The sequence below is a fragment of the Rhineura floridana genome, chromosome 4 (assembly GCF_030035675.1).
Source record: "Rhineura floridana isolate rRhiFlo1 chromosome 4, rRhiFlo1.hap2, whole genome shotgun sequence".
Lineage (NCBI taxonomy): Eukaryota > Metazoa > Chordata > Lepidosauria > Squamata > Rhineuridae > Rhineura > Rhineura floridana.
This window is the reverse complement of record NC_084483.1, coordinates 14,057,592-14,082,101: the sequence shown is the minus strand read 5'-3', so window position 1 is coordinate 14,082,101 and position 24,510 is coordinate 14,057,592. Positions and strand designations below refer to the sequence as shown.

At 40.8% G+C, this 24,510-nt stretch overlaps 1 protein-coding gene across 8 annotated transcripts in view; it reads right to left on the bottom strand.

The window, feature by feature from the left end:
* Positions 1 to 24,510, bottom strand: part of PLCB1 (phospholipase C beta 1) — a 689,597-nt gene that overhangs the window by 474,580 nt on the left and 190,507 nt on the right. For 7 of the 8 annotated variants that reach the window (XR_009762119.1, XR_009762120.1, XM_061622530.1 and 4 more), the window contains one exon: positions 13,554 to 13,628. Coding sequence is in view for 2 of the 8 variants with exons in the window: in XM_061622530.1 (XP_061478514.1) it covers positions 13,554 to 13,628 (75 nt within the window). In the remaining 6 variants the exon portion in view is untranslated. Of the gene's footprint in view, positions 1 to 13,553; positions 13,629 to 16,881; positions 16,970 to 24,510 lie in introns of those variants that run through there. The other variant, XM_061622533.1, reaches the window with a different exon arrangement.

The following is a 24,510-nucleotide window of genomic DNA, read 5'->3' as shown; positions in this document are numbered from 1 at the left end:
CATGGGAGAAGAGCGGATGGCTTCTGAAATGTTCCTTCCCATCTGTAGTTTTAATAAGTACTGAATACATCTGCTGCTGAATTAACTGAGGGCACCTTTATACTAGATCAAAAGCTTTTAAAATCTATAGGTCTAATTGATCAATTCACTAAACACAGCAGCTCTAGTTTTTAGCAATTTTGCCAGATGGGGGCAGTTCCAGTGCAAGTGTAGCACAATCATTTGAGGTCCACAATGATGTAGAGCTATGGGTGCACTTGGCTTGGATGTGTGGTATGCCACATGGATAGCAATGCTGTGCAGTCCTGTCTCTCTCCATTACCTACATTTCCTTCCATCATTATCTGTTGCCCTGACCCCAGAGACGAACAGTGAGCAGGACACTGAATCTGTTGCTTCAGGCAGCTGAGCTATGTCTATGAGCAAGGAAGGAAAGGGGATCGTTCTACCTCACCTGACAGAGTCCTGAATGCCTAGTTAATATTCAACAGGGAGACGCATCCTACTTAAACCTAACAGAGTGCTTCTCTCTTCCAAACTATCTTGGTGGGGTAAATTTAAAGTACGCAGGCAAAGCATCAGGGTAGGCAAGGGAATTTCTCCTGTTGATATACAAGCTGTGCCAATGAGATGCCAAAAACCTACAGTTTTCATTTTTAAAACATGGTCTTACTTATATCATTTAATCTAACCTGTGACATTTGTATCAACACATTACTTTGTTGTTTGATAATAGATGGTTTAGGAAATATATGACATTTGCCCCTTTCAGTTTTTCAGCTGTAATCAAAGTACAAAATACAAACCCAACTCTCCTCAAAATTAAAGAAGCTGAACATTAAGCTCACACATCATTGAAATGAAATGGACTGCCTTCAAGTCGATTCCAACTTATGGAGACCCTATGAATAGGGTTTTCCTGGTAAGCGGTATTCAGAGGGGGTTTACCATTGCCTTCCTCTGAGGTGACTAGCTCAAGGTCACCCAGAGAGCTTCATGGCTGTGTGAGGATTCAAACCCTGGTCTCCCAGGTTGTAGCCCAACACCTTAACCACTACACCATGCTGGCTCTCTTCACACATCATTAGCAATCTTAACATTTCTACACGCTTAAGTTCCTTTTTACTTCAGGGTATACACCATCCAAACCAAGTACACTTCCAAGGAACCCCAACCAGAGTTCTCATTTTATCAGAAAATGTAGAACTAGATTGAAAAATAAATTATGCCTGCTTCTGACCTTGAGTTTTGTTCAGTTTGCTTATGAATGAAGTAACCCCCGAAGAGAAGTCTCTCAGTATTCATGAATGTAATGTACATTTCGAGTTACACCTTGCATGATAATCAAATTGAGACTTTCATGCTGTGATGCTTTCCCCTTGTTAGAGCTATTAGGATGCTCTCCATAGTAAGCACACATCTTTAAATCCAAAAAAGGATTATGGTTTTATTTTATTTTTATTTTTTTAAAAAAGGAACCTAGGCAGCATCAGAGCTCAATAAGATCTGTCCAATCTGTCAAACTGAGTTTAACTAGTTGATGTCAATAACTGAGAAACAAATGTTACAGGAATACTGGACACCAATAGCAACATTAGCTTCCCTCTGATAGCCTAACTGTACATGACATTTACGTCATAGCTCACTTTTAGTGCAGTATTTCCCTCAAAAAAAATTGCCAGCATGGAAGAAAGATCCAGAGAAGGACTCTAATGTGGAGAACAGGCAGGCTTATTTAACCCTCCCTTCCCTTGATATGGTCCAGAACTAGATGGTGGTGGAGGCACACTTGCAATTTGCATGGGGGCGATGTTTCAACTAATGGGACACACATACTCATGCAAATAGCAAGTGCATGGGGGAATGTGGATCAGGAACACAGCAGTGGGGAGAGGGCCTCTGGCAATTTTTTGACAGGGAAAACTTTTATCCAAGGGCAAGCTAGAAAGTAAACATTAATCTGATCCTGAATCAAAACCCATATCTGGGACTACCAAGGCTATTCTACTAGAAATCTCATGGCATACAATGATACAGTACTGTGGATTTCAATGTCTGAGGACCACTCTTCAAGCATAGTATGCAGATAACTAGCCAATTCCCTCAACCCCCCCACCCCCCAGGGTCCCAAACAGCTTTAACTTGAAGACACAGACTCCTTTTTGTTATTATTCCGGCCATAAATGTCTCTATACCTAGCCATCTAATTACTTTGCTCTAATACCTTGTTTGATCAGCTTGCTCTATAGAATCCCACTCCACTGTCACACTTAGGTTTGTCGTATTGTGTATTTTCTGGAACTTAAGCCATTACAGTCCAACTGTGCTGCATGTCTAATGACATTAAAATGTTTAGCTAACGCCTGCCAGTACTTCACTGCGTTTGGTTTGTTGTTCACCAAAAAGGGGTAACAAACTTGGGTTACTTGGTGTCCTTGTTTCTTCCAAGGACAACCTTCTTCATTCAGTAGAGCAACCAACATTACGATGCACAACCTCACTCAGCTCCCATTCACAGAGTCCGATGTTGCTTCTAGGGTGAATGCAAGAATTCTTTTATTTATGTTCCTGGGCATGAATGCATGTAAGTTCACAACAGACTGAGCTTTTCAGATTATTCATTAAAGGACGGACTATTTGCTTGTATTTTCTTGTTTTTGCAACCTGTTGCAAATGAAACTTTTAAAGGGATAAGTATATCGGGAAGGCAATTCATTTATCAATGGTAATGGCTGACACAACCAAAACCATTTAAATCAAGCTAGCTATTTCACTTTTAATTAGCATTTGGGGTGTGTGTGTATACTAACAAATGGTTACAGTTAATAGCTACCAGAGGTTTACAGAATATAACTGTGGAGGTCTTGGAGACTACAACTAAAATTACATGCGTTCACCACGACAGGATTTGTGATCCTTTATAAATTATTCAGTATTGCATCCAGCAGACACGAGTAACTGTAGCATCTTAACACATGCCTGCCAAAGCTATTGTTGGCAACACCGTAGTTTATTTGCACACAAGAAAGAGAAATCTCTTCAACATACCTGGAGGTGTGTGAGCAGGACATGCAGTTCATGTTTTTGTTCTACACAGGGAAAATGATCTGTATTATTATTAGTAGTAGTAGTAGTAGCAGTAGTAGTAGCAGTAGTAGTAGTAGTGCTGTATATCCTAGTAATGTGTGCCTCTTTTGCTTACTGTTCACCAATACAAAATGTTCCTCAACAGAACGAGTCCTTTGAAGAGATGCCACTATTCAACAAGCAAATTCAGATCGGGTTTGCTGTACTTTGCATACATTCTACACTTTTTTTATTGTTGGCTATAATAGGTAACAACTTTGTTATAATTTCCTTAAAAGAATTTCTAATTTGGCTAGTTTTGCAGCTAAACAAAAATGACACAAATGTATCAAAAAATATAAATGGAAATTATGACAAATGAAGAAACAAGCCCAATCTCACTGAAATGCAAAGCTGGGTATTCTTCACTGACAAACAAGAAGGCTGCCCTTTTAAATGCTGATATTTTTAGTAGGTCATCATGATGGCATGCAAGCCCTTCGAATTAAAAGCTGAAAACATAGCATCATGCATGTCCACAACTACATTAAGTTAGAAAATGAGGAAATGACAAGTTCAAAAAATAGGAAAAAAAACCCTGCAGAATCTAAATCCCTGAGTAGAATGAAACAACTAAAAGTTTTAGATGCTGATTAAAATTTGCTCCCATAGTTAGCAAAGGTGACAACAAATAAAGACTACTAATCGAAGCTGGCATGTGCTTTGAATGTTAGAGGGAAAATATCTAGAAGGTTTGCTTCTAACTGTAAGAAACACAGAAAACTGAAGTACACACTGCACAGCTGAAATCATTTCACCTCTTATATCTGCATGTTGCATCACTTATCCAGTGCCATCAATATGCATGGTACTTTACAGGGTAATAACAAAAAATGAGAGATAATTTATCATATTAAAAATGGAAATGGACTGCCTTCAAGTCGTTCCCGACTTATGGCGACCCTATGAATGGGGTTTTCCTGGTAAACGGTATTCAGAGGGAGGTTACCATTGCCTCCCTCTGAGGCTAGTCCTCTGGGACAGCAGAGGCAAAGGGTTAACCCCACCCCTGGCTGCTACCATTTCCTGTAAAGAAAAAAAAAGTGCACTTAGTAAAGACAGTAAAGCAAGTGATCCTTTAACTTATTCATTTTTGAAGACTTTGAGATCTTGCATTCCATTATAGATTTTCCCATCACCACCCTGGGCTCCTTCTGGGAGGAAGGGCGGAATATAAATTTTCTTCTTGTTGTTGTTGCTATTGCTGTTGCTGTTTAATAATAATAATAATAATAATAATAATAATGTGCTGTTGCTTTTGTAGCCAGAAGGAAATCACCCCCAAATAGGTCTCTGCACGCCAGGGACAGAAGTAGAAAACAATCTGGAGAAAAAAAACACTCAAAAGGGTTTAAAAGCAAAAAAAAATCCCAAACCCCTAAATAGGTAGAAACAGACTGTGCACACCTGCTCCACTCCAAAATGGTTGTTCTGGGTTCACACAGGTGAAGATGCATTCAGTTACGTGTTGAGGATTGGATTGCCCATTGATGTACAGCCCTGATGCCTCTTTCCCCAAAGGGGACCGCTTCCTCCCCATTTCAGGACAAAAGAAAAGGAGGGGGAAGAGGTTTTCAGTGCTCCCAATATTCTCCTCCTGGCTTAGACAAACCTGCCCAGCAGTTCCCTTTACTCCTTGCCCTACACCTCATCTGCTCCCTTCCTCTAAAGGACAGCATGTTAGTAATACCACTCCCCTTGCCGCTGGAGGGGAGGCAGAGGAAGCCCCATCAATGGTACCATGAGAGGCAGACAGAAGAATCCCCAGTCTTGCAAAGCACTAGGAGGCAGGGAGCACAGTCCCACAGCTTGTGGGAGGGGTTCATAACCAGCCTGACCTTGAGGCAGCCCACACGTGGAAAAAGTCAGCCACAAGATGACCCAACCAACACAAGCCCATTGCCTTGTTCTCTTGCCAGCTGGCATCTGGCTCCTCCCCATTCACTCACTCCGGGCAGCTGCCTGCCTGGGAAGAGAGAGATTTGACGACAAAATCAACATTTTGAGTTTGTATTACTACTTTAATAAGCAATAATACTTATTTGCCACCTTATCCAGCATGCAGATAGCCCACATGCTGCGGCACACAAAGGGATGCAAGCCAAGGATCTCTAAAGGTAAAAGGTTGCCAAGGATTGTCCTGTGTCTGACCCCTTCTCCCAGTGTTTCATTTGACCTATTTGGAAGGAGTGTGAAGAATCCCCCCCCCCAAAAAAAAGTCAGTTTCTGGGCCTCCCACTTTCTGTGTAATAACTTTTTTAAAGTATTTACTGATATTTTATTGCATTATTTAATTATTATTTTACTTTGCATGCACCCCACTTGGGAACCTTATAGTGATGTAGTAGTAGTAGTAGTAATGAATCCAATGTAGCTCTGAGTGTTTTGTTTCATCAGCACAAGGATTTCTCCTTGCACAATGGAACATTCTTCTCCTGCCGTGTGCCCTCTTAATCTGTTACAGGTATGTCCCCAACCCTTTAGAGCAGATTTGGGAAGGATACAGTGTATAGATACAGATTTGGATAACAGATTTTGGACGGAATGTACTGGGCAGGGGGAGGATGGGGGGAAGTCCTGTTGTACAAGTGGAAATGCTTGTCCTTATGGGAAGCGGGAGCTGAATACCGCCAAAAAGGTTCTGCAAAAATAATTAGAAGAAACATGACCCATCCCTTCTGAATGTTTGTAGACATCAAATATTTTTAATATCAGAACCTGTTTTCTGTTTTTCATATGGTTTGAGAAACTGATGTGTGGTATTACTGCTATTATTTTTAAAGCCTTTCCTGTTGAAATATGTATGACTACTGAGCACAAATAATAAAATGCATAGCACATTTAAAAATGAATGTTCACCATGGGAAATGTGCCCTACACCCAACTAATGCCACTATTTCAGCTTGTTAGCAAAATCCTCAGAGCTATATAAAGATTCTAGTTTCCATAGAAACTGTTGTGTGAAACTTCAGGATGTTAAGCACCCATCTTAATTTGAATTTCCATTTGCTAACAGCCTATACACTGTCATTTCTAGTTTTGCAATATAAAAGCATGGGCCATGATTTACCGCTTTTTGCTGCACAGATGTGCCACCTCCCCACAATATCACCCCCAAGTACCAGTAGCCAAGCCCTGCATAACCTCAGGTACATCTGGTACCCAAGATACTCCATGGCCCAGTGGCAGAGAGAGTGTGGCTTACATCAGCCCTAAAAAGTAGCCCATGGTTGTATTGGTATGAGATGAGAGGAGGCAGACACAAAGTAGTGCATGACAATCCTGCAATGTGTACCATGTTCTTTTCAAATCTGCAGGCATTTTTTTAAAAAAACTGTGAGGTGGTGATAAGATGCATGCAGCAGCAGGGCTTTGTGTTCTCAGTTGAGTGTTTATTGTGGAACAGATACAGCTCATTGATGCATGTATTTCACAGCATCCACACATCATTGTCATCAAAATGCCAGCCCACATTTCCTCATTTAATCCAGATTTACCCTTCCCAGGGAAAATCTGATATATAAATAAACAGTTGTTGCTAATTACCCTTTTGCGATAGCGAAACAACCTGTTTGCAGTATTAAGCTCCCATTTGGAAGTACCCTTTGACACAGATGGACTGTTTTCTAAGAAAAAAGGAGCAGCCAAACTGACAGGCTGGTTCAGTGCAAACACAATTGCAGGTGAGCCGATTTTACCGTAAGGGCAAAGTTTTGCATGAGTGTGTTCTGTTTAAAGTCAAACCTAAGTGAGGGAGGGTATGGTTTTAAAAAATATTGCACGCTAGAATGAATCATATTTTATAAGCACTGCATTTCAGCATTTTTATTTCCTGCATTTAATCTATGGCTCATCCTTCTCAGCTTTTGCTTTAGAGGCACGAGAACCAGAAATCTAATTCTGTTTTTGAAAACAGCTGAGATTTCCACTTATCACATAATTGCAGAAGCAGAACCTTTTAGAAAATCAAATGTTATGACATTCACAGTAACCTGACATTTGGCCAACAAATATTCTTATAGGACTACTTAAAACCAATTTAAAAACGAAGCCATGGACAGCATTTTAAGAAGAGGGTTAAGATTGGCTGTTCTCAGTACTGTCTCTGAAAAATCTTTTTAATACGGTTCACTGTTATGCTCAACAGTACTAACACAAAGATCCACCATCTATTTTACATGTTGGGGAGGGGAAGGGTGAAATTAATATGGAGACAAGAAACAGAACCACAGAGGGCAACTTGTTAGATTAAGGTTTTCAAATTGTGAATATGTTCCTACAAACTGTTCTGTTCACTGAAATTGCAGTATTAGCACACTTGATATACCTGCCTGCTCCTAAGGGAAGACTATGGACTAATTCTCATGGAGACTGTCAACCTCTGTCTGGGCTAAACCATTTCAGAATAAGGGTAGGGGCTCACATGATTGAATGCTCTTCCATGGAAGTAAAAATCCTTGCACAAATAAAGCTAGCAAGTCAGAAAGAATACTAGGCTCAAACCCATCAGTCTTACATGCTAGTTTTCTTTATGGAGAGAATTTAATTTGCATGGAAGTGCCTCATCTGGGGTCCAAAGTGGTACAGCCAAGTCACAACTTGACCATCTCAGTGAAAACCAAGTCTTCATGCCCTGTCTTTCTGACTCCGCCCCGCTGCCTCATAACAACACTCAGAGACTGTGCAGATAATAAATATGTACTGGCTGACCTCAAATAACCCCTGAGGCAGGGCTGCAAAATCTAATAATGACTGGCATCTTTAAACTGAGGCTGGCAACAGTAAGTACTGGAACTGCTCAGCTGAGAGCAAGAAAAGATAGCTTCTATGCGTTGTTCTCTTCCTCAACCTCTTCTCATGTTTGCGCATCTGTGCACCCACCCACACACTAGCATCCACTGGGAAAAGGAGGCATGAGGAAAATACAGGAAGAGACAGAAGAGGAATGAAGAGAGAGAGACAGACAGACAGGGAGGGAGGCTTGGAAATTGAAGGGAGCTGAAAATGGAAATGGACTGGCTTCAAGTCGATCCCGACTTATGGCGACCCTATGAATAGGGATTTCATGGTAAGCGGTATTCAGAGGTGGTTTCCCATTGCCTTCCTCTGAGGCTGAGAGGCAGTGACTGGCCCAAGGTCACCCACTGAGCTTCATGGCTGTGTGGGGATTCAAGCCTTGGTCTCCCAGGTTGTAGTCCGACACTCTAGCCACTACACCACACTGGCTCTTAGAAGGAGATAAATTAGAAAGAACAGGAGCAGATGGTAAAACTATGAACAAGAAACTGAAAGTGACAAATTTCTTCATCATGAATCAATATTTAATTATTTTAAAACAACTGAATGAGTATTTGCTCTTCAAGAAAGAGAATAAAATTTTGAGCCCTCCCAGATTAAATTTGTATCAACTCAACCACCTCAAAGCTTCTTAATTACTATTTGACTCACTAGTAGTAAGCATTGTGGAAGAGCCAAGGGTTGAGTTAAGATAATAACACTATGCGGAATCAACTGAAGCCAAACTATTAAGTCCTGACCATTCCTCCTATGGGACATCCACACTGTTTCTATCCCCCCCTTCACTGATACTCAGCTTAAGCAATGTCTCCATGGCCTGTTGGTCAAATGCTGGAAAGCTTCTGTCAGTCCAGAGCCGGCCCTACCATTAGGAAAAGTGTAACAGCAGCCTCAGGGAGCAAGAGATAGCAACCCTCCTTCCACTATTCCCTCGAATCCCTAGGCTAGTCTGGTCTGAACCTCTTAAGCTAGACTGCTGCCCTCAGATATTCTGTAGGATATTGCTCCATCACCAGTGCTGAAAGAAGATTCTGTATGTGGAACTGAGGGGGAGGCACCATCTTGTCTTTTGCCTCAGCGACAAAATGGCCATGTCACTAGTCCTTGTCATGCACAGATCAACTAATTATTTCCTGACATCCCATGGTGGCTTTAGAGATGTGTCCTGAGAGGATGCAGAAACAGCCGATGGCTAGTCAACTATTTGGTTTTAAATGCACCTTGTTTATCTTTCAGAAGCCTCCATAGTCATGTATGCTAACCAATTAGAAAACAATACATAATGGATGCCACCTTCTGGTGTAACCCCACATAGTGAAGGTCTCATCTGGTGTAACCCCACATAGTGAAGTATGATGGCAGGAAGGATCTACTGTTGAAAACATAATGTTATACCCCCTTTAAGGACCTTAGCACACCTAAAGACATTTGATTTATTTATCTCTCTCTCATGATCCTTTACAACTGTCTTCCCATTCTGGTGCCCTCCAAATATTTTCAACCCCAAACTCCCATCAGCCCCAGACAGCACAGCTAGTAGTCAAAGAAGATGGGAGTTGTAGTCCTAATATCTGAAAGGCACCAGGTGGAGAAGGCTGCTTTACAGTGTAACAGCAAAACAGCAACAACAAAAAAGACAAGTCTCTGACCCAAGTAGCTTAAAATCTAAAATGTCACATACAGGGAAGCCGCAGACTGACAGAGAGAAGGGAAGGGGGGGGGGAAATGAGAAGAATACAGTTCAATCATATGTATCTATGACCAATTTCATTGAAGACTACAGAGTTGTGCCTAAGGCAGCCTTTCCCAACTAGTGAGCCACCAGATGTTGTTGGACCACAACTCCCATCAGCCTCAGCCAGCATTGCCAACGGTCAGGAAAGATGGGAATTGTGGTCCAACATCTGGTGGCCCACTAGTTGGGAAATGCTGGCCTAAGGCATCATCAAAAAGGCATGTTTGGAGGGGGGATTGGAAGGAAAGCAGAGGGTGGCATCGCATAGGTTTTCTGAGAGGGAACGCCAGGCCTAAGGGAGAGCAAGAGAAAAAGGGCAGAGCCATTTAAGCCGATCATCCCTCTTGTAGCTAGAGGGGTCACTGCATGGTTAATCATGCCACGTGCAACAGTTTGATTTTAGAACATATCATATTAATAAGATAGCCTTTCGCCATAAAGCAACTAGCAAGCTAACACAGTCTGCTTCTGTGTTGGAATTGCTTTTAAATATGTTTTTAAACCTTTTTTTTTTAAGATGTCTTCAAAGCTTTTAAAAATGTTTTTAAAGTTGTTTTGTTTTAACATATTTTAAGGTCTGTTTTTATGACGTTTTAAAGTGTTTTCAGTGCTTTTGTTTGCCGCCCTGGGCTCCTGCTGGGAGGAAGGGCGGGATATAAATCAAATAATAAATAAACACAGATAGGTGAGGCTAGGCATCCTCACACAAGCAAAGGTTATTTTCCAAGTAGTTTACAATGGAACCTGCTTGCCACTGACCAGCTGAGCACAACAGCAAGAAAAGCATTTACACGGCTTAACAAAAACAAAACCCCTCTGAGCAAATAACTATACATGCACCTCAGTGAAGCTTATTTTTGATGCAGAAACACTTTTCTCAAAAAAAGAAAGAACAAAAGAGGGAGAGAGGGAGAAAGAAAGAAGAAAAGAAAGGGGGGAAGCTGTTTTCAAAATTATGTTCTATCCATTGTTAATGTTCTCATGCTATTCATCATAAAGTTCTCATGCTATTCATCAATAATCAGGGAGAACTAATTTGATATTTTTGTGCACGTCATAAACTGCTACTGTGGGCTTTCAATTGCAATCCTAGCCTTTTAGAACATTTCTGACACTCAAAAGGGCCCTTAGAAAGAAACTTAAAATGCTTCAGAGAAAGCAATTTCATAGTCACATGATACATTCAAACACATGGTACCTACGCATGGCAGCTGCCATTTTGGAACTGAGGAAAGGTAAGGGTGGCCACTTCTTTCCATAAAGCATAGTTGATGAGGCTTGCAAAAGATTCCCAAGTGCACCAATCATATCTTTTAGTCTGGATTGCATACTTGTGATCATTAATGAAAAAAGTGAGCATGGAAACAGTCATTATCTAGAAGGCATGTCCAGTTCAACAGTGCAACTTTTCTTTTAATTTACAGAAGCAGAAGCAGAAAAAACTAATTTAGGCAGCACTTGTGAACATGATCTGTGACTTATGCTAATCTATGAACTATTTACTAAAAGGGAGCACTTCATAATTAATATTCCGATTCAGCTATTGACAATGTAGCCACTCAAAACTAATTTGAAAATATGAACTTGCATTGTGATGCAGTCACTTCCATGACATCCAAAAAGTTCAACATAATAGATTTTCCAATAAGATGCATGATGAAGTTTAAACTGTATGCTTCTCTCCCATAGATCCTGTAATTAAGCACCTAATTATAAGTGACAAGCACATTCTGAAATTATACAAAGATATATATATATGGCTGGCGAGATCAAGCCCCGACTTCTATGAACAAAACCTGACCCATGGGTAAGTTTTCTGAAGCACAATTTGATAACGCAGATGGGGAACCTCCAGCCCATGCCCTAATTAGGCCCAACATTTGGCCAAGGCAATTCTGGGGAAATGATGCCCACGTGCCAATCACTAGATATCTTATGACATCAGGTGCAGAAAGGTAAAGTGGCAGCTGCAAAGGAACAATTGGGATCTCACTCTAAGGTAGTCCATCTTGTTCCTTTGCAGCTGCAGCTTGAGTTCGGCTGAATTCAGTGCTGTTTGACCGTGGCACATGCTCTTTTTGTCTTGCTCTTTTTGGCAGGATTGGATCCACTTGGGAGTGACTATGAGCTTCTGGCCACTCCCGAGTGAATCCGATTCCCACCTAAAGGAGTGATGAAGGATGTTTACATGTGCTCACATCCTCAACACTGAAGGGTCTGAGCAATGCAGAGAGGTGATGGCACATTTTGTAGAGCTGCTGGGAATAAGTGTGGTAAAGTGTAATAAATTAAGAGCCCTGAAGGGCATTTGCAAAGAGTGTGGGTGGTAGTCAATGCTAGTCCTATTCAGAATTAGGGATGTGCTAGAATTCCACCCCATTCAGATTTGGTACAGAATTTTCCATTAATTTGCTTATTCACTATCACTGTGGATCAGATTTTTATGTAGTGATTTTACGGCTATTTTTACGGCTAGTCTAAAATACTAATATTAATATTTTAATCAACATTAATTTATCAATATTTCATTTAATTTATCAACATTTCCTTTTAAAATACTGATATTTCCTTTAAAAATATCAATATCAATTTTTTTCCTTGGGGAAAAAAACCCAGATTGTTAAAAGCAGTGGCTTGCGAACAAAGAACAAACTGGAATTGATACTAGCCTGTTAGGCCTATGGAATGCTTTTGAACCGGCAGCAGCCAACAGATCCCATCCCTACTCAGAACAGATCCATTGAAGTTAAAGGACATGACTAATTTAGGTTCATTAATTTCAATGGGTCTATTCTGAGTGGGACTTAGTTGAATACAACCCTGTGTGTCATGCAATTCTAAGGAAGCTTACTAGGAAGTGAAATATCTAAAACTGGGGCTTAGTTAAAGGTAAATGTAATTATAATGGTGTGTTATTTTGTAGCATGAATTTTGAGAGGTAGGTGTCTTTGTTTGTGAGGGGATATAGCACTCTAGTATTTCAGGCAACAAACACAGATTGTGAAGTAACAACTTGCCAAAGAGACTATCTGAGCATAGAGATGTGAACCCTCATTTCCCAGGTACAAGTCCATCATACTACCCACCACTCTACATTGACTTTGGCCTACTACTCACTGAAGGTTAGGCAGTCAACCTGAGTCTGGGCAACACCATGTAAGACTGCAGGTGGGAGCTAACACAATGGAATGCTCCTCCATTAAAAGAAACCCCTAGCATGTCAGGAAGAAGGACCTTTTTTCTTAATATGTGGTTTTCTACATAGAGGGAAAAAATTTGTATGGAGAAGCAAGAGTCTGTGTGGTACTGTAGCACAAAAATGGAAATGGACTGCCTTCAAGTCAATCCCGACTTATGGCAACCCTACGAATAGGGTTTTCATGGTAAGCGGTATTCAGAGGTGGTTTACCATTGCCTTCCTCTGAGGTTGAGAGGCAATGACTGGCCCAAGGACACCCAATGAGTTTCATGGCTGTGTGGGGATTCGAACCCTGGTCTCCCAGGTCGTAGTCCAGCACCTTAACCACCACACTGGCACAAACTCATTAAGAATTAGGCCTTTGTTTCATCAAGTTGGTGACTACTAGAACACTGGACAATGAAACGGGAGTAAACCAAGTGCATCTGTATTTACTAAGTCAAGCTTGCCATAAAGTTACGTGGATATTAGCTTAATAAGCTTGCTGATTTAAAAGTGTACTCTAAAAATTCAACAAGACATACAAAAATGTAGATTTCATTCTTGCAGTAATGGAAATAGTTTTTTCACCTGTTCTCTAATGAAAACATCAGGTCAGGTGTGATTCCATGCCTGGGGGAAGAGTTTTTACTTTCTTCATTGCAATACTATAGTTATCACTGCAGCATCTGGACCATACATAGAATTATTTCCTACCTTAGGTGCTCTGGCATGTTTCCCGCATCGGGCATCTTTGACAAGGCTGATATCTAGCAGCTCTGACTCCTGCACCTGACAAGAGGGGGGAGGAGAGAGAAAGAGGGTGTTTTTTTTAACTGAATTACACAATTAAATCAGTTACATTGCATTTTTGTATACAAAGTTCTTCAAAATTATTAACACTTGCTTTAATAACTATTATTGACTACTATGGATATGCAGAAATCCCTATTCAGAAATTTTCCCATCATCATCATCTATTATTGATTGAATTTATATCCTGCTCTTCCTCCCAAAGGAGCCCAAGGTGGCAAACACATCAACGTAACAAAACAAAAAATCATTCTAAAAACAGTTAACAGTTAAAAATATTATTTCATCCAGTGATCGCCAGGTTGCCAGGAGCAGTCTTCAGCCATTAAATGCATGGGGAACCAAGAATGTGTTCAACAGCCCTGTGAGGTAGGTTAGGCTAAGCTGCAATGACTGGCCCAAGGTCAGCTAGTGAGCTTCATGGGCCAGTGAGGATTCAAACCCTGGTCTCCCAGGCCCTAGTCCAACACTCTAACCACTACATTACTCTGGCTGTCTTGTTGAGGATGGCCCATGGCTCTCCTGCATCCTACCAAGATTGGGCCCCCAGAAACAGCAGCTTTGGACTAAGAAACCTTACAGAAGGAAGCTCAGCAAAGAAGGTCCTCAGGCACCTTCATCTTCCACTGAGGAGGAGAATCCTAGGTTACGATTCCTACTGTGAGCTCTCCTGTCTCAGTCTTCCGGCAATAGCAAGTGTTCCTCAGCATTCCAGCTTTCTTCACTCATTATTTGTGTGAATGGGCAACATGGATGCCAAGAAGATGCAGGATTGGGTGTTTAGCCCTGCCTCTTGGGTGACAGGCTCCTTCCAGCCCCTCACATGTTGAAGGATAACTTCTGAAGAGGGGAGCTTCCTCTATCTGTGTTGGCTCCCCATATGACTTTGAACCCTGGATATGTACCACTAGGTACACATCCTTCTTACATCATCAGTGTGTGCGTCTCAACTAGTTAGTGCACTTTTCACGAGGCAAGTTTGATGTGACTTGGCACTGTCTACTGGATTTCTCTTGTGTATCTGATTTGTATTTAGAGCAAATAAGCTGTACTAATTATCTGCATTAACATAAAAAGATGCTCCATTCCATAAACACTGCCTGTATTGGATTATTACAGTATATCACAACATGTTAGATTTAAACATCTCTGAACTTCGGAAAGTTACTAAATTAATGAGAAATCAATATAGCTGCATAAAACCCCACAGATGAGTGTACAGAATGCTGTTAGCAATTAAAAAATGTGGTTGATGTGCCATGTTTGAAGGTAGGTTTTGAAACTAATTTGATACACCAGATAATTTACATTTTCAATCGGGCTATAGCAAGCACTCAGTAAGGGAAAAACTACAGAGTACCAGTAAGCCCACTCCCTATCCTCTCCCTGTCCCGTCACCCCCATGCTGCCCACGCAAGGCTACTCTCTCTATTAATCCAGTATCAATAGCAATACAGGTTTTGCACATTATATGGGGAAAGGGGACAGAATTCAAGCAGGAACCCTAGTTCAGTAGGACAGCACACGCTCAGCATGCAAAATATTCCAGATTCAGTGCCTAGCATCAGCTCCAGTTAAGCAGGATGTCAGGGAGTAGCAGCCTCATATAGCCACTACCAGTGAGAATAGATGGTACTTTCTCAGTATAATACAGCTTCATGTGCACAGACTAATTTATTCTCCCAATCTATTCAGAATCACTAGCATGCTGTCCAAATAAATCCTCCCACATAGTGTTCATAATGCAACACTCACATTGTGGAGAACAACGACCTTCCACGTCAGTCACCAATTTCCAAAATTTCATGGCATCACGAGTCTCCAGTGCCTGTGCCAATTCCAACTAACCTTCTTTAATGTTTCTTATATTTTATCAACTTTTTATAAGTACAATATTTTGGAAAGGGGACAGGAATTTTTGATAAGATTAGCTCTCTGAATAAACTTAAACCACTTCCCTAGAGTTTCTTTTATGCCGAATGATCAAACTATGGCTGATAAATAACATTGGTTAGTTAGTTGCCCACAACAAGCACCCTTGTCGCCTCTCTACCACTGTGTGTGATACATTGGAATGCCAAGCCAAGAGCACACGTGGATCACAGCGTTTGATTCCCCTGTGGATTCAATGTTTAAAAGCCTTTGTATGCATGACCACTTTATGTTTGCACTTTATATGATTAGATTGTAGAGGGAGGGAAGCAAATTTCATTGCCTGTCCTGAGAAACCAGCTGCCTTTGGCCCTCCCTCAAGCACTGCCTAGCAGCAGCCGTTCCATGAGGCTGGCTTGTTTCATTCCAGTTGATCATTACAAGAACTATAGCTTTAAGTCACTGTTGCCTGAGCTTGTTTTTCCTTCCTCCCACCACATCCCTTTTTCCTTGTGCGTTATGTCTTTTAGATTGGCCCCATAAACTATCTTAGGACTAAACAAAAAAAATCTTAAATGTGTTTTCGAAAACAAATCAGGTGCCATGCCCCTTTAGATTGATTTCAGGAAAGATTGAAAGAAGCAAGGCCATCCTAGCTAGGGTTGCCAGGTCAGAAGCATCCCAAACCCTGAGATTTCGGGGGAGGGGGGCAAGTGATGTCATTAAGCATGATATATTAAGCATCAACCACAGTTGCTGGGAGCATACAATTCAAACAAAAACATTTCTCTGATTGGAAATTAAGAAATCTTAGCTAAAAGATGGAGCCTAGGTAGGGAACATTTAATCTAGCCTACTTACCTACGGCAAGAAGGGTTTAAGTGCCCTCAGGCCAGGCCAGTCAACAGAAGGCCATTGTAGGAAGAAAGGAGCCTAGTGTTGTGGAGATGTTAGATAGAAGCACTCAGGAGTAAAGGTGGATGTCCCTGAAGGCTGCAAATCTAAACACACTTACTAAGCCCCATAGAACTCAATGGGACTTACTTCTGAGTATATATCGTTTGGATTGTGCTGTTGGTAAAGCTTGACTAGGTAGGCTCCGAAAAGATATCCATAACCAAGCAGGGTTGGCAACCACCTGCCTGGAATGCCCTGCCTGTACCTTTTAACATGGCTACTCCAAACATCTTTACAGATTTGACCCTTCACTTTAGAAAGAGGTTTGAGAAATGAGTAAGAGTAAGAAGATTCTCTACCCTTTTCTGTCTACCTTGTGGGCTGCTATAAACTCACTTTGACAGCCAACACAATTCCAGTGAATAGTAAATGAAAGAGAGAAAACACACATGGTTTGATCTACCTTCAGAGACAGCAGCTTGGGAACAACAGCAATTGCAGCCACACTTCCCAGTATATGAATACTCTTTTACCACTGTTGGGCAAGAAACAAACGATCATGCAACCAACAAGGTGCATCATCAGTGGGTTTGAGGGATTGAGCTGAGCACATGCAACCACCGTTGTTGCTTCTGTGGAAGTAAGGGAGTAAGGTTAAAGGTAAATGAAATGCAAATAGAAAAAGAAAGACAAAAGACTGTGATGGTTTCCTAAATGCAATACCATGCCAACCACAACAGAATTCCTATGAGTAAGGCAGAATACTCAGCATCCCACAACCAGTCAGGATTCATAACCAAAAACCAAAACTAAAAAACATCCTAGCAACCAGTCAGCCAAGGTCACACAACCTGACCTGGGGGCTGCAGTTAGTGCAGAATGCTGTGGCATGATTGCTGACAAGAATGAGATCCTATCAGCACATAACACCTCTGCACTGGATGCCAATTTGCTACCAGGCCAAGCTCAAGGTGTGCTTTCCATGTTATGGGTGCCACATAGTACTTGTTCTGTTCTTGTAAGAAATCAGAACTTTAGTGTCGCAGCACCTACTCTTTAGAACTCCCTGCCTGCTGACATTAGGCAGACACCTTCATTTGACTCTTTTCAGCCCCTGCCAAAAACATTTTTGTTTAGGCAATCCTAGTCAGGCAGGTAGAAGCTATTGTGTTTTTTATCTGGTTTTAACTCATTGTTGGTTTTATTATTTTGAATGTTTTTGAATACTTGTCTTTAACTGGTTTTGCCAATAATTTTATTGTTTTAATTCCTTCTGTAAACTTCTTTGAGATTTTTACAATAAAGTGGTATATAAATGTTGTAAATAAAATATATCAATACATTTTGGAGTCTCTGTGACCCTTGGGTCTCTTTCCACTTTTAGGGACAAAGGAATCAATTTTATAATAATAATAATAATAAATTTAATTTCTTCATCGCCTATCTGGCCAATGGCCACTCTAGGCGACTTACAAAATTATTAAAATACAATTAATAAAATACAGTAATACAATAAAAACAATAGATCTACTAACTCAGGCCATTTGATACCATCTAGCTCAGTACTAATGACATAGACTAGCATTGGCTCTCCAGGATTCCAGGCAATAGTCTTTCCCAGAAATTGAATCTTGGACCTTTGCATGCAAACCATCCATGTGCCCTGCCACTAAGCTACAGCCCTTCCCCTATTTAAAAAAGTATCTTTTAAAATTATTCTTTTCAATTCACTAATGAAAGCACAGCATACCTAGGGCAGATCCACATCATTCATTTAAAACACATTAAACACATATTTGAAGTACATGAATCCCACCCCACAGAATTATGGCAACTGTAGTTTGTTAAGGGTAGTGAGAGGAAACTACACTTCCCAGGATTCTTTAGGGGAAGTCATGCGCTTTAAATGCGAGTTGGATGTGCTTTAAATGTATTGTGTGGATCTACTTAATAAACATTGCCTGCATGTAAATTGTTTTAATTACTTTTTAAAAATGGAAATGAGCTATAAAGTTTACTGGGTGACCATGGGCTACTCACCATCTATCAGCCTAATCTGCCGCTCAGAATGAAAACAACAAAGGAGGAAGGGGACACTTAAAATGTAGAGGAAGTAATAATGTACAACCATAGTGTGAAATCGGATACTTATTGAGACACAGTATGACAAAATATTTATATAAGCATGACTATCAAAGATGTTTATTATTTACACAACCTGTAAAGATATTTGTAGTGCAATCCTATGAATGGCACTTACTCAAATAGGGAAGCGTGCACAGAACTGCAGCCTCAAGTGATAAGGAACATTCACCCAACCCAAAATTCAGAATCATGCCACTTTAACCTGTTTTGCAACTGTTTATACCTATTTTTACAGTTATTGGATTTTAAATGGATTTATTTCTTGTTGTGAGCTGCCTTGCAATCCTACACACACACACACACACACACACACACACACACACACACACACACACACACACACAGGAGACGTAAAAATACATACTCCATATAATAGTTTATTGTCAAAACCAGTTGTTCATTGCAGAACATTTTTAAAAAAAATCAGTTTCTTACATAATAAAAGCAGTGATACCTATGTGAGCCCCGCCTAATTGCTTTAAAAAATAGGATTGGAGGGAGAGAGAAAGATTTACATAAGCACAATCTTTGCTATGTTCACTCAAAAGACCCATTAATTTACAGTACAGTCCTAACCATCTCTACTCAAAAGTAAGTCCTATTGAATTCAGTGAGGTTCACTCTTGGTATGGGGGATTAGCATTGCAACTTTACTCCCAGAAAAGCAAGTATGGGATTAAAGCTTCATATTGAGAAGGTTTTCAAAACATTGCCGTCTTCAACAGCCCAGGAAAATTTAAACTTGTTTGACTCCTGCACACAAGAGAAAAAAAAGACTTTCGGTACTGCTATACACTTATTCAGTTTATGAGATTTTCAGAAAAACAGGAAAAAATCAACAGTTTTCTACCTTTGCAATGGGGTCTAGGTACTGCCTGGAGGCCCGGAAATCTCTTGTCAATCACAACCCTGACTTCACTTATTGGCTACAAACCTGAAAGGGCAGGGTTAGAGCAGCCAGTTAAAGGATCATTTCACAGAAGTTGTGGAGGGGTGGGCAGCTGACATTTTGGTGTATATCTTGAGAACCAGACCACCTAGAAACTTCATTTTAAAAAAATGAAAGCTGAGAGTCTGGAGGTTAAACTGACTCACATAGAGATCTGGAGAGGACCCCAAAAATCCAAAGTCTCTGGGCAAAAACCGGACACCTGGCAACCCTAATCCTAACTCATCCCTGCTCCCCTCAGAAATTTCACTAGCTTTATCTAAATTCTTTTGACTTCCTTTGAAATATTTTGGATATTTTGCTAGAACAGAAACCCCCAGATACACTTTGGGTGAATTTTCATGAGCATTCTAGAAAAAAGTTTTCAATATGTATATCAAAAGCAAGAAATAGCGAAACTAACCAAGAGTTAAACTCATTGTTTAGCCTTTTATTTATATTACAATAAAATCTATTACAAAAGTAACACAGTACAGGAGTGTTTCATATGGAATTACAACTGCTATGAATTTCAGTGGGTTTCCCTTGCAAGCAAGATTCTTCAGGATGCATGCCTGATATGGTGTCCAATTCTTTCAGCATACCTAATTTTACACTTAGTCATGTTGGGGTGTTTTTGTTTTGTTTTGTTTTGTTTTGCAATGCCCTTTTTAATAGAATACAAAGGAACGTGTGTTTTTTCTCCAGACATGTCCTATAACAAGCCCTATTAAAACATTTTTGCACTCGGAACTGAGCTGCTGGTCTTGACATTTCAGTCCCTCAACCTTAATACACAGCAAGAGAAAGAGAGAAATGAGCAGACCAATAGACAGAGAACAGAACAGGAATCACACAATTTAGAAAATAGCACCTTAAACCATTGATTAGGATTTATTCAAGCGCATGTTCACTTGAAATTGTACCACATCATCAGGTCTACATGTTTAAACATGTAAGGAAGGACTTAGCGAAAGAGTTAACAGGTTGGTTTTTTTAAAAAAAAAAAACAGTTCATCAAAATCACTATTTATTTCTTCCAACTCATTGTAAAGCTACAGTGTCTTGTCTTTCAGCACCTCCCTGGCTTTTTGCTGACTAAGGATTTGGGATGGCAATGATGAGCTAAAAATAAAAAGGTAACTATGCTCTGATCACATCTGGGTAGCATTAGCAAGAATAAATATAAAACATAACACCAATCAACCAAAGCCAATAAAATAGCTGGGCTCATTCTAAACTGAAAGTTTGTTGCCCACATACTGATATATGCAAATCCCCCTCTCTTTTTCCTCTGCTCCTCCTCTCTTCATTTCCTTCCTCTTTTCCTTTGTACTGACTTTCCCCTTCTTTATTTCTTTCCCTTTCTTCGTTATAGCTTTTGTGAGCACTTGGGGAACTTGGGGTGGATGAGATACGGTGTTATTTTACTGTCCATACTGCATACATCTGGGAAAAAATGAAAGCGATAAGCATTTTAAGTTACATTGATCTAATTTTAATAATGTTTATTGTATTGTTGATTGTATTTTAATATTATTTTGTTATTCATTGTATTTTTATACTATTTTATGTTCACCGCCCAGAGAGCTATCGCTAGTCGGGCGGTATATAAATTTAATAAATAATAATAAAATAAATAAATTCCATTTTTTCAATACAAAAGTTTATGAAATCAGTGACTGTTTATGACATGTTAGCAGATGACCCCTTCAGCTCTATAAACCTGGCCTAGTCTTGGCTACAGCACACTACAAAGGACAGCAGCAAAATAGATTGCCATTGCAAGGACACAAGGGGGATCCTTTTCTTATAAAAGGCAGCAAAGATTAGACATTTCATTAATGTTGAAAGGGGCAAAGCTGATCCGACATCACCCTTTCAGAAAAGGCCCAAATATTTGTACTGCAACACACATTCTGTTATTTAAAGGAAGAGGTGATGAAACACTGAATTCCAAATGCTGCTTTAAAAATAAAGGTTTTCACTGTGCACTGCAGGACAAAAAAACAAGAGAGGAAGCATCGCGGGTGCCTCTACAGCTTCGGCTGGTCAGAAGACATTTATGTTATTCTTAATTGCCTCCAATATTAGCAGAAACATACAGCAGCTTGCACCTATTCCAGATCTGTCACCCAGGTGGGGCTACTACAACTAAAATGAACCCCCAGAGGAAGCCTCTTGGTGGGTCACTCAGTGGTAGAGCACAAACTCTGCATACCGAAGGTCCCAGATTTAGTCCCTCGCATCTCCAATTACAAGGATCTTTGGTAGCAGGGATGAAAAAGACTTTTGCCTGCAACCCTAGACAGCCACTGCCAGCCCGTGTAATTTTGAATCAGTTTTGGAGGGGACAGAACCAGTTTGATGGTATAAAGTGTAATGGTCATCCTCCTTGTTCATTTTCTCTCTCCTGGACAATGGTGCTTATTACCAAGGATGTTGTTAGGTTCTTTAAGGAATAGGGCACAGGCCCATGGCACATATTTGCATAAAATCACCACATGCTATTTTATATGAATAGATGCCTTTGGTCAAATTAACATGACACGTGACTGGGGTCTCACCAACACTGCAGTTTGCAGTGTGCCCAGCCAGCTGTAAACAAACTTAAATAAATACATACATACATTTTAAAGGGAGGGAAAAGAGCCAAAGAGCCACCACAAAAGATCCAGGGCTCAGGTCCCTTGGGGTCACCCCCTTACAACATCCCTGCTTATTGCAAACATCAGTATGTATTACAGAGTGTGATGAACCCTCTCTTTCTCAAAATACTAATAGCTACACTAACAAACAATTTGAACAGGGCTAAATTAGGATTACTCCTTCCACTGCTTCAGTGACCTGACCACCTGCAAGCTAGTGAATTCTGTAAGAAAATGAATGCAAAAAGTCAATTTTTGGCTTAGGATGATCTACCATCTCAGTAAAGCTAGTCTGAAATAGGCCCCTGAGATAATTTAAATTGTGTCTGACAGTCAAGCTGTTAACTTTCAGTTTACAAAATCCCAGTCTCATGGCAAGGGTGGGTGGGCAACAGCACTGCATGAAACTACTTAGCCCTATACAACAGAAAGAAATTAAGATATCTCCTCCTCTATTTAGATGCTTTTGCTAATTAAATATAATCCCATTTGGTTTAAAGGGTAGAAGTTGAGATCCTAAAATAAGTGACTAGAAGGAAATTCATGGAAGGACAGTTCCTGTCCCTTCCTATGCCCCTAAAAGCCTCATCCAGACACCCACCCAATTTTAGGCAACTTCCCCAGCAGCTCTACATACACTATCTCACACTGTTCAGGAGGACTATCAGGGCTGGGCTGTGGCCAGCAGTCTTTGATGAGCTGGATTCCTGAGCTATCTGGTAGTCAGGACTAAAAAGCAGCTAATAAGCAGAGCTGAAGGACAACCCAACTACCATCCTCCCAACAGCAGTGTCACTGCCGTTTTGTGGAAGGGGATAGGGCAAGATAGCAGCAAGGTCAGGGCTCTACAGTACATCTGCACAACTGTGCCCCTCCACTGCTGTTGGGAGTGTGACACCACACCACCTGCTGGAAACCACAGGAGGGGAGACTGCTCAGGTCCTGCTTGCAGGTTTCCCACAGGCATCCGGTTGGCCACAGTGAGAACAGGATGAAGGAGTAGACAGGCCACGGTCCTGATCCAGCAAGCTTGTTTTATGTTCTTATGCCAGCCACTCCTGGGCAGGATTGAAAAGTAAGCCAGACCAAAGGACAAACCCAAAGGATACAGGAATGCACAACAGCTCAGAAAGACCTTGTTGCTCAAGCAAGAGTTAACTGGAACGGGAGTTTCTCTTACAGTCATTCCTGTCCAGGAGGGTCCACTGACCAGCCTGGTTAGGGTCAGCCCAGGGCCCGAGGATAGTAAGTTTCCCTAGCTGAATACTGCAACATGCAGTTCAGTGGCTCACCACACCTGGATGGCACACACATACGTCTAGTTTGAGCCAAAGGAGTTCCTAACCATCACAACCCTTCAGAAAAGGTTTTTAGGAGGCACAAGCAACTACAGGGGAGAGGAGGGGATGGGAAACGTTCATTCTGTGAACTTCCTTCCATTCCCTTATCCTAGGATGCAAGCCACTGTACATAAGAGAAATTGTACATTTTTGTAGAATCAAGCAGGATAAAGGACTGCTGTTCTGTTTCCATTGCAACAGACAAAGTCTAGAATCCCTGTCATTCTTGCAATTGCAATTGACTTGCCTCAAAAACTGTAAATGCTCTCTGACAGAGGTTAGGATTCTTTAACCCACTAGAAGTGTTTTGACTTCTCTGGAAAGCCATGCAAAATTTTAAAAATTGGGGGGGGGGAATGACAGAAGAGGATACAAATTTGCACAAAATAAGCATGTGCTGATCTATGCGTATAGATGCAAATTTAGAAATAATTAGTGTAATTTAAATAGAAATGTACTGCCTTCAAGTCAATTCCGACTTATGGCAACCCTATGAATAGGGTTTTCATGAGGCTGAGAGGCAGTGACTGGCCCAAGGTCACCCAGTGAGCTTCATGGCTATGTGGGGATTCGAACCCTGGTCTCTCAGGTCGTAGTCTAACACCTTAACCACTATACCACACTGGATCTCCAAATAGAAATACATATATCTCACCATATTGGGGAAGACTGACCAGGTGACCTGTGCGTGCTTGTTCAGTCTGCCACCCTGGACAATTTCAGGGCTCCTGTTCTCCCTCTATACGGTTCGTTATCTTTGAACTGGACTTGGAACCAGGGCTGTGGAGTCGGAGTCAGAAGCAATTTTGGGTGGAGTCAGAGTTGGTAGAAATGTACCGACTCCAACACAGGCTTCAAAATAAATTTTGATTGACAATTTTTTTAATATAAATTCAAAATGTCAAAGAAGCTTCCGATGAAGTCAGCTGTATTTGAACATTTCACCATAACTCAAGATGGAAAACATTTTGTGTGTCAGTGTATGACACAAGACCCAGATGAAGACAAATGCTGTGATGTCAAGATCAGCG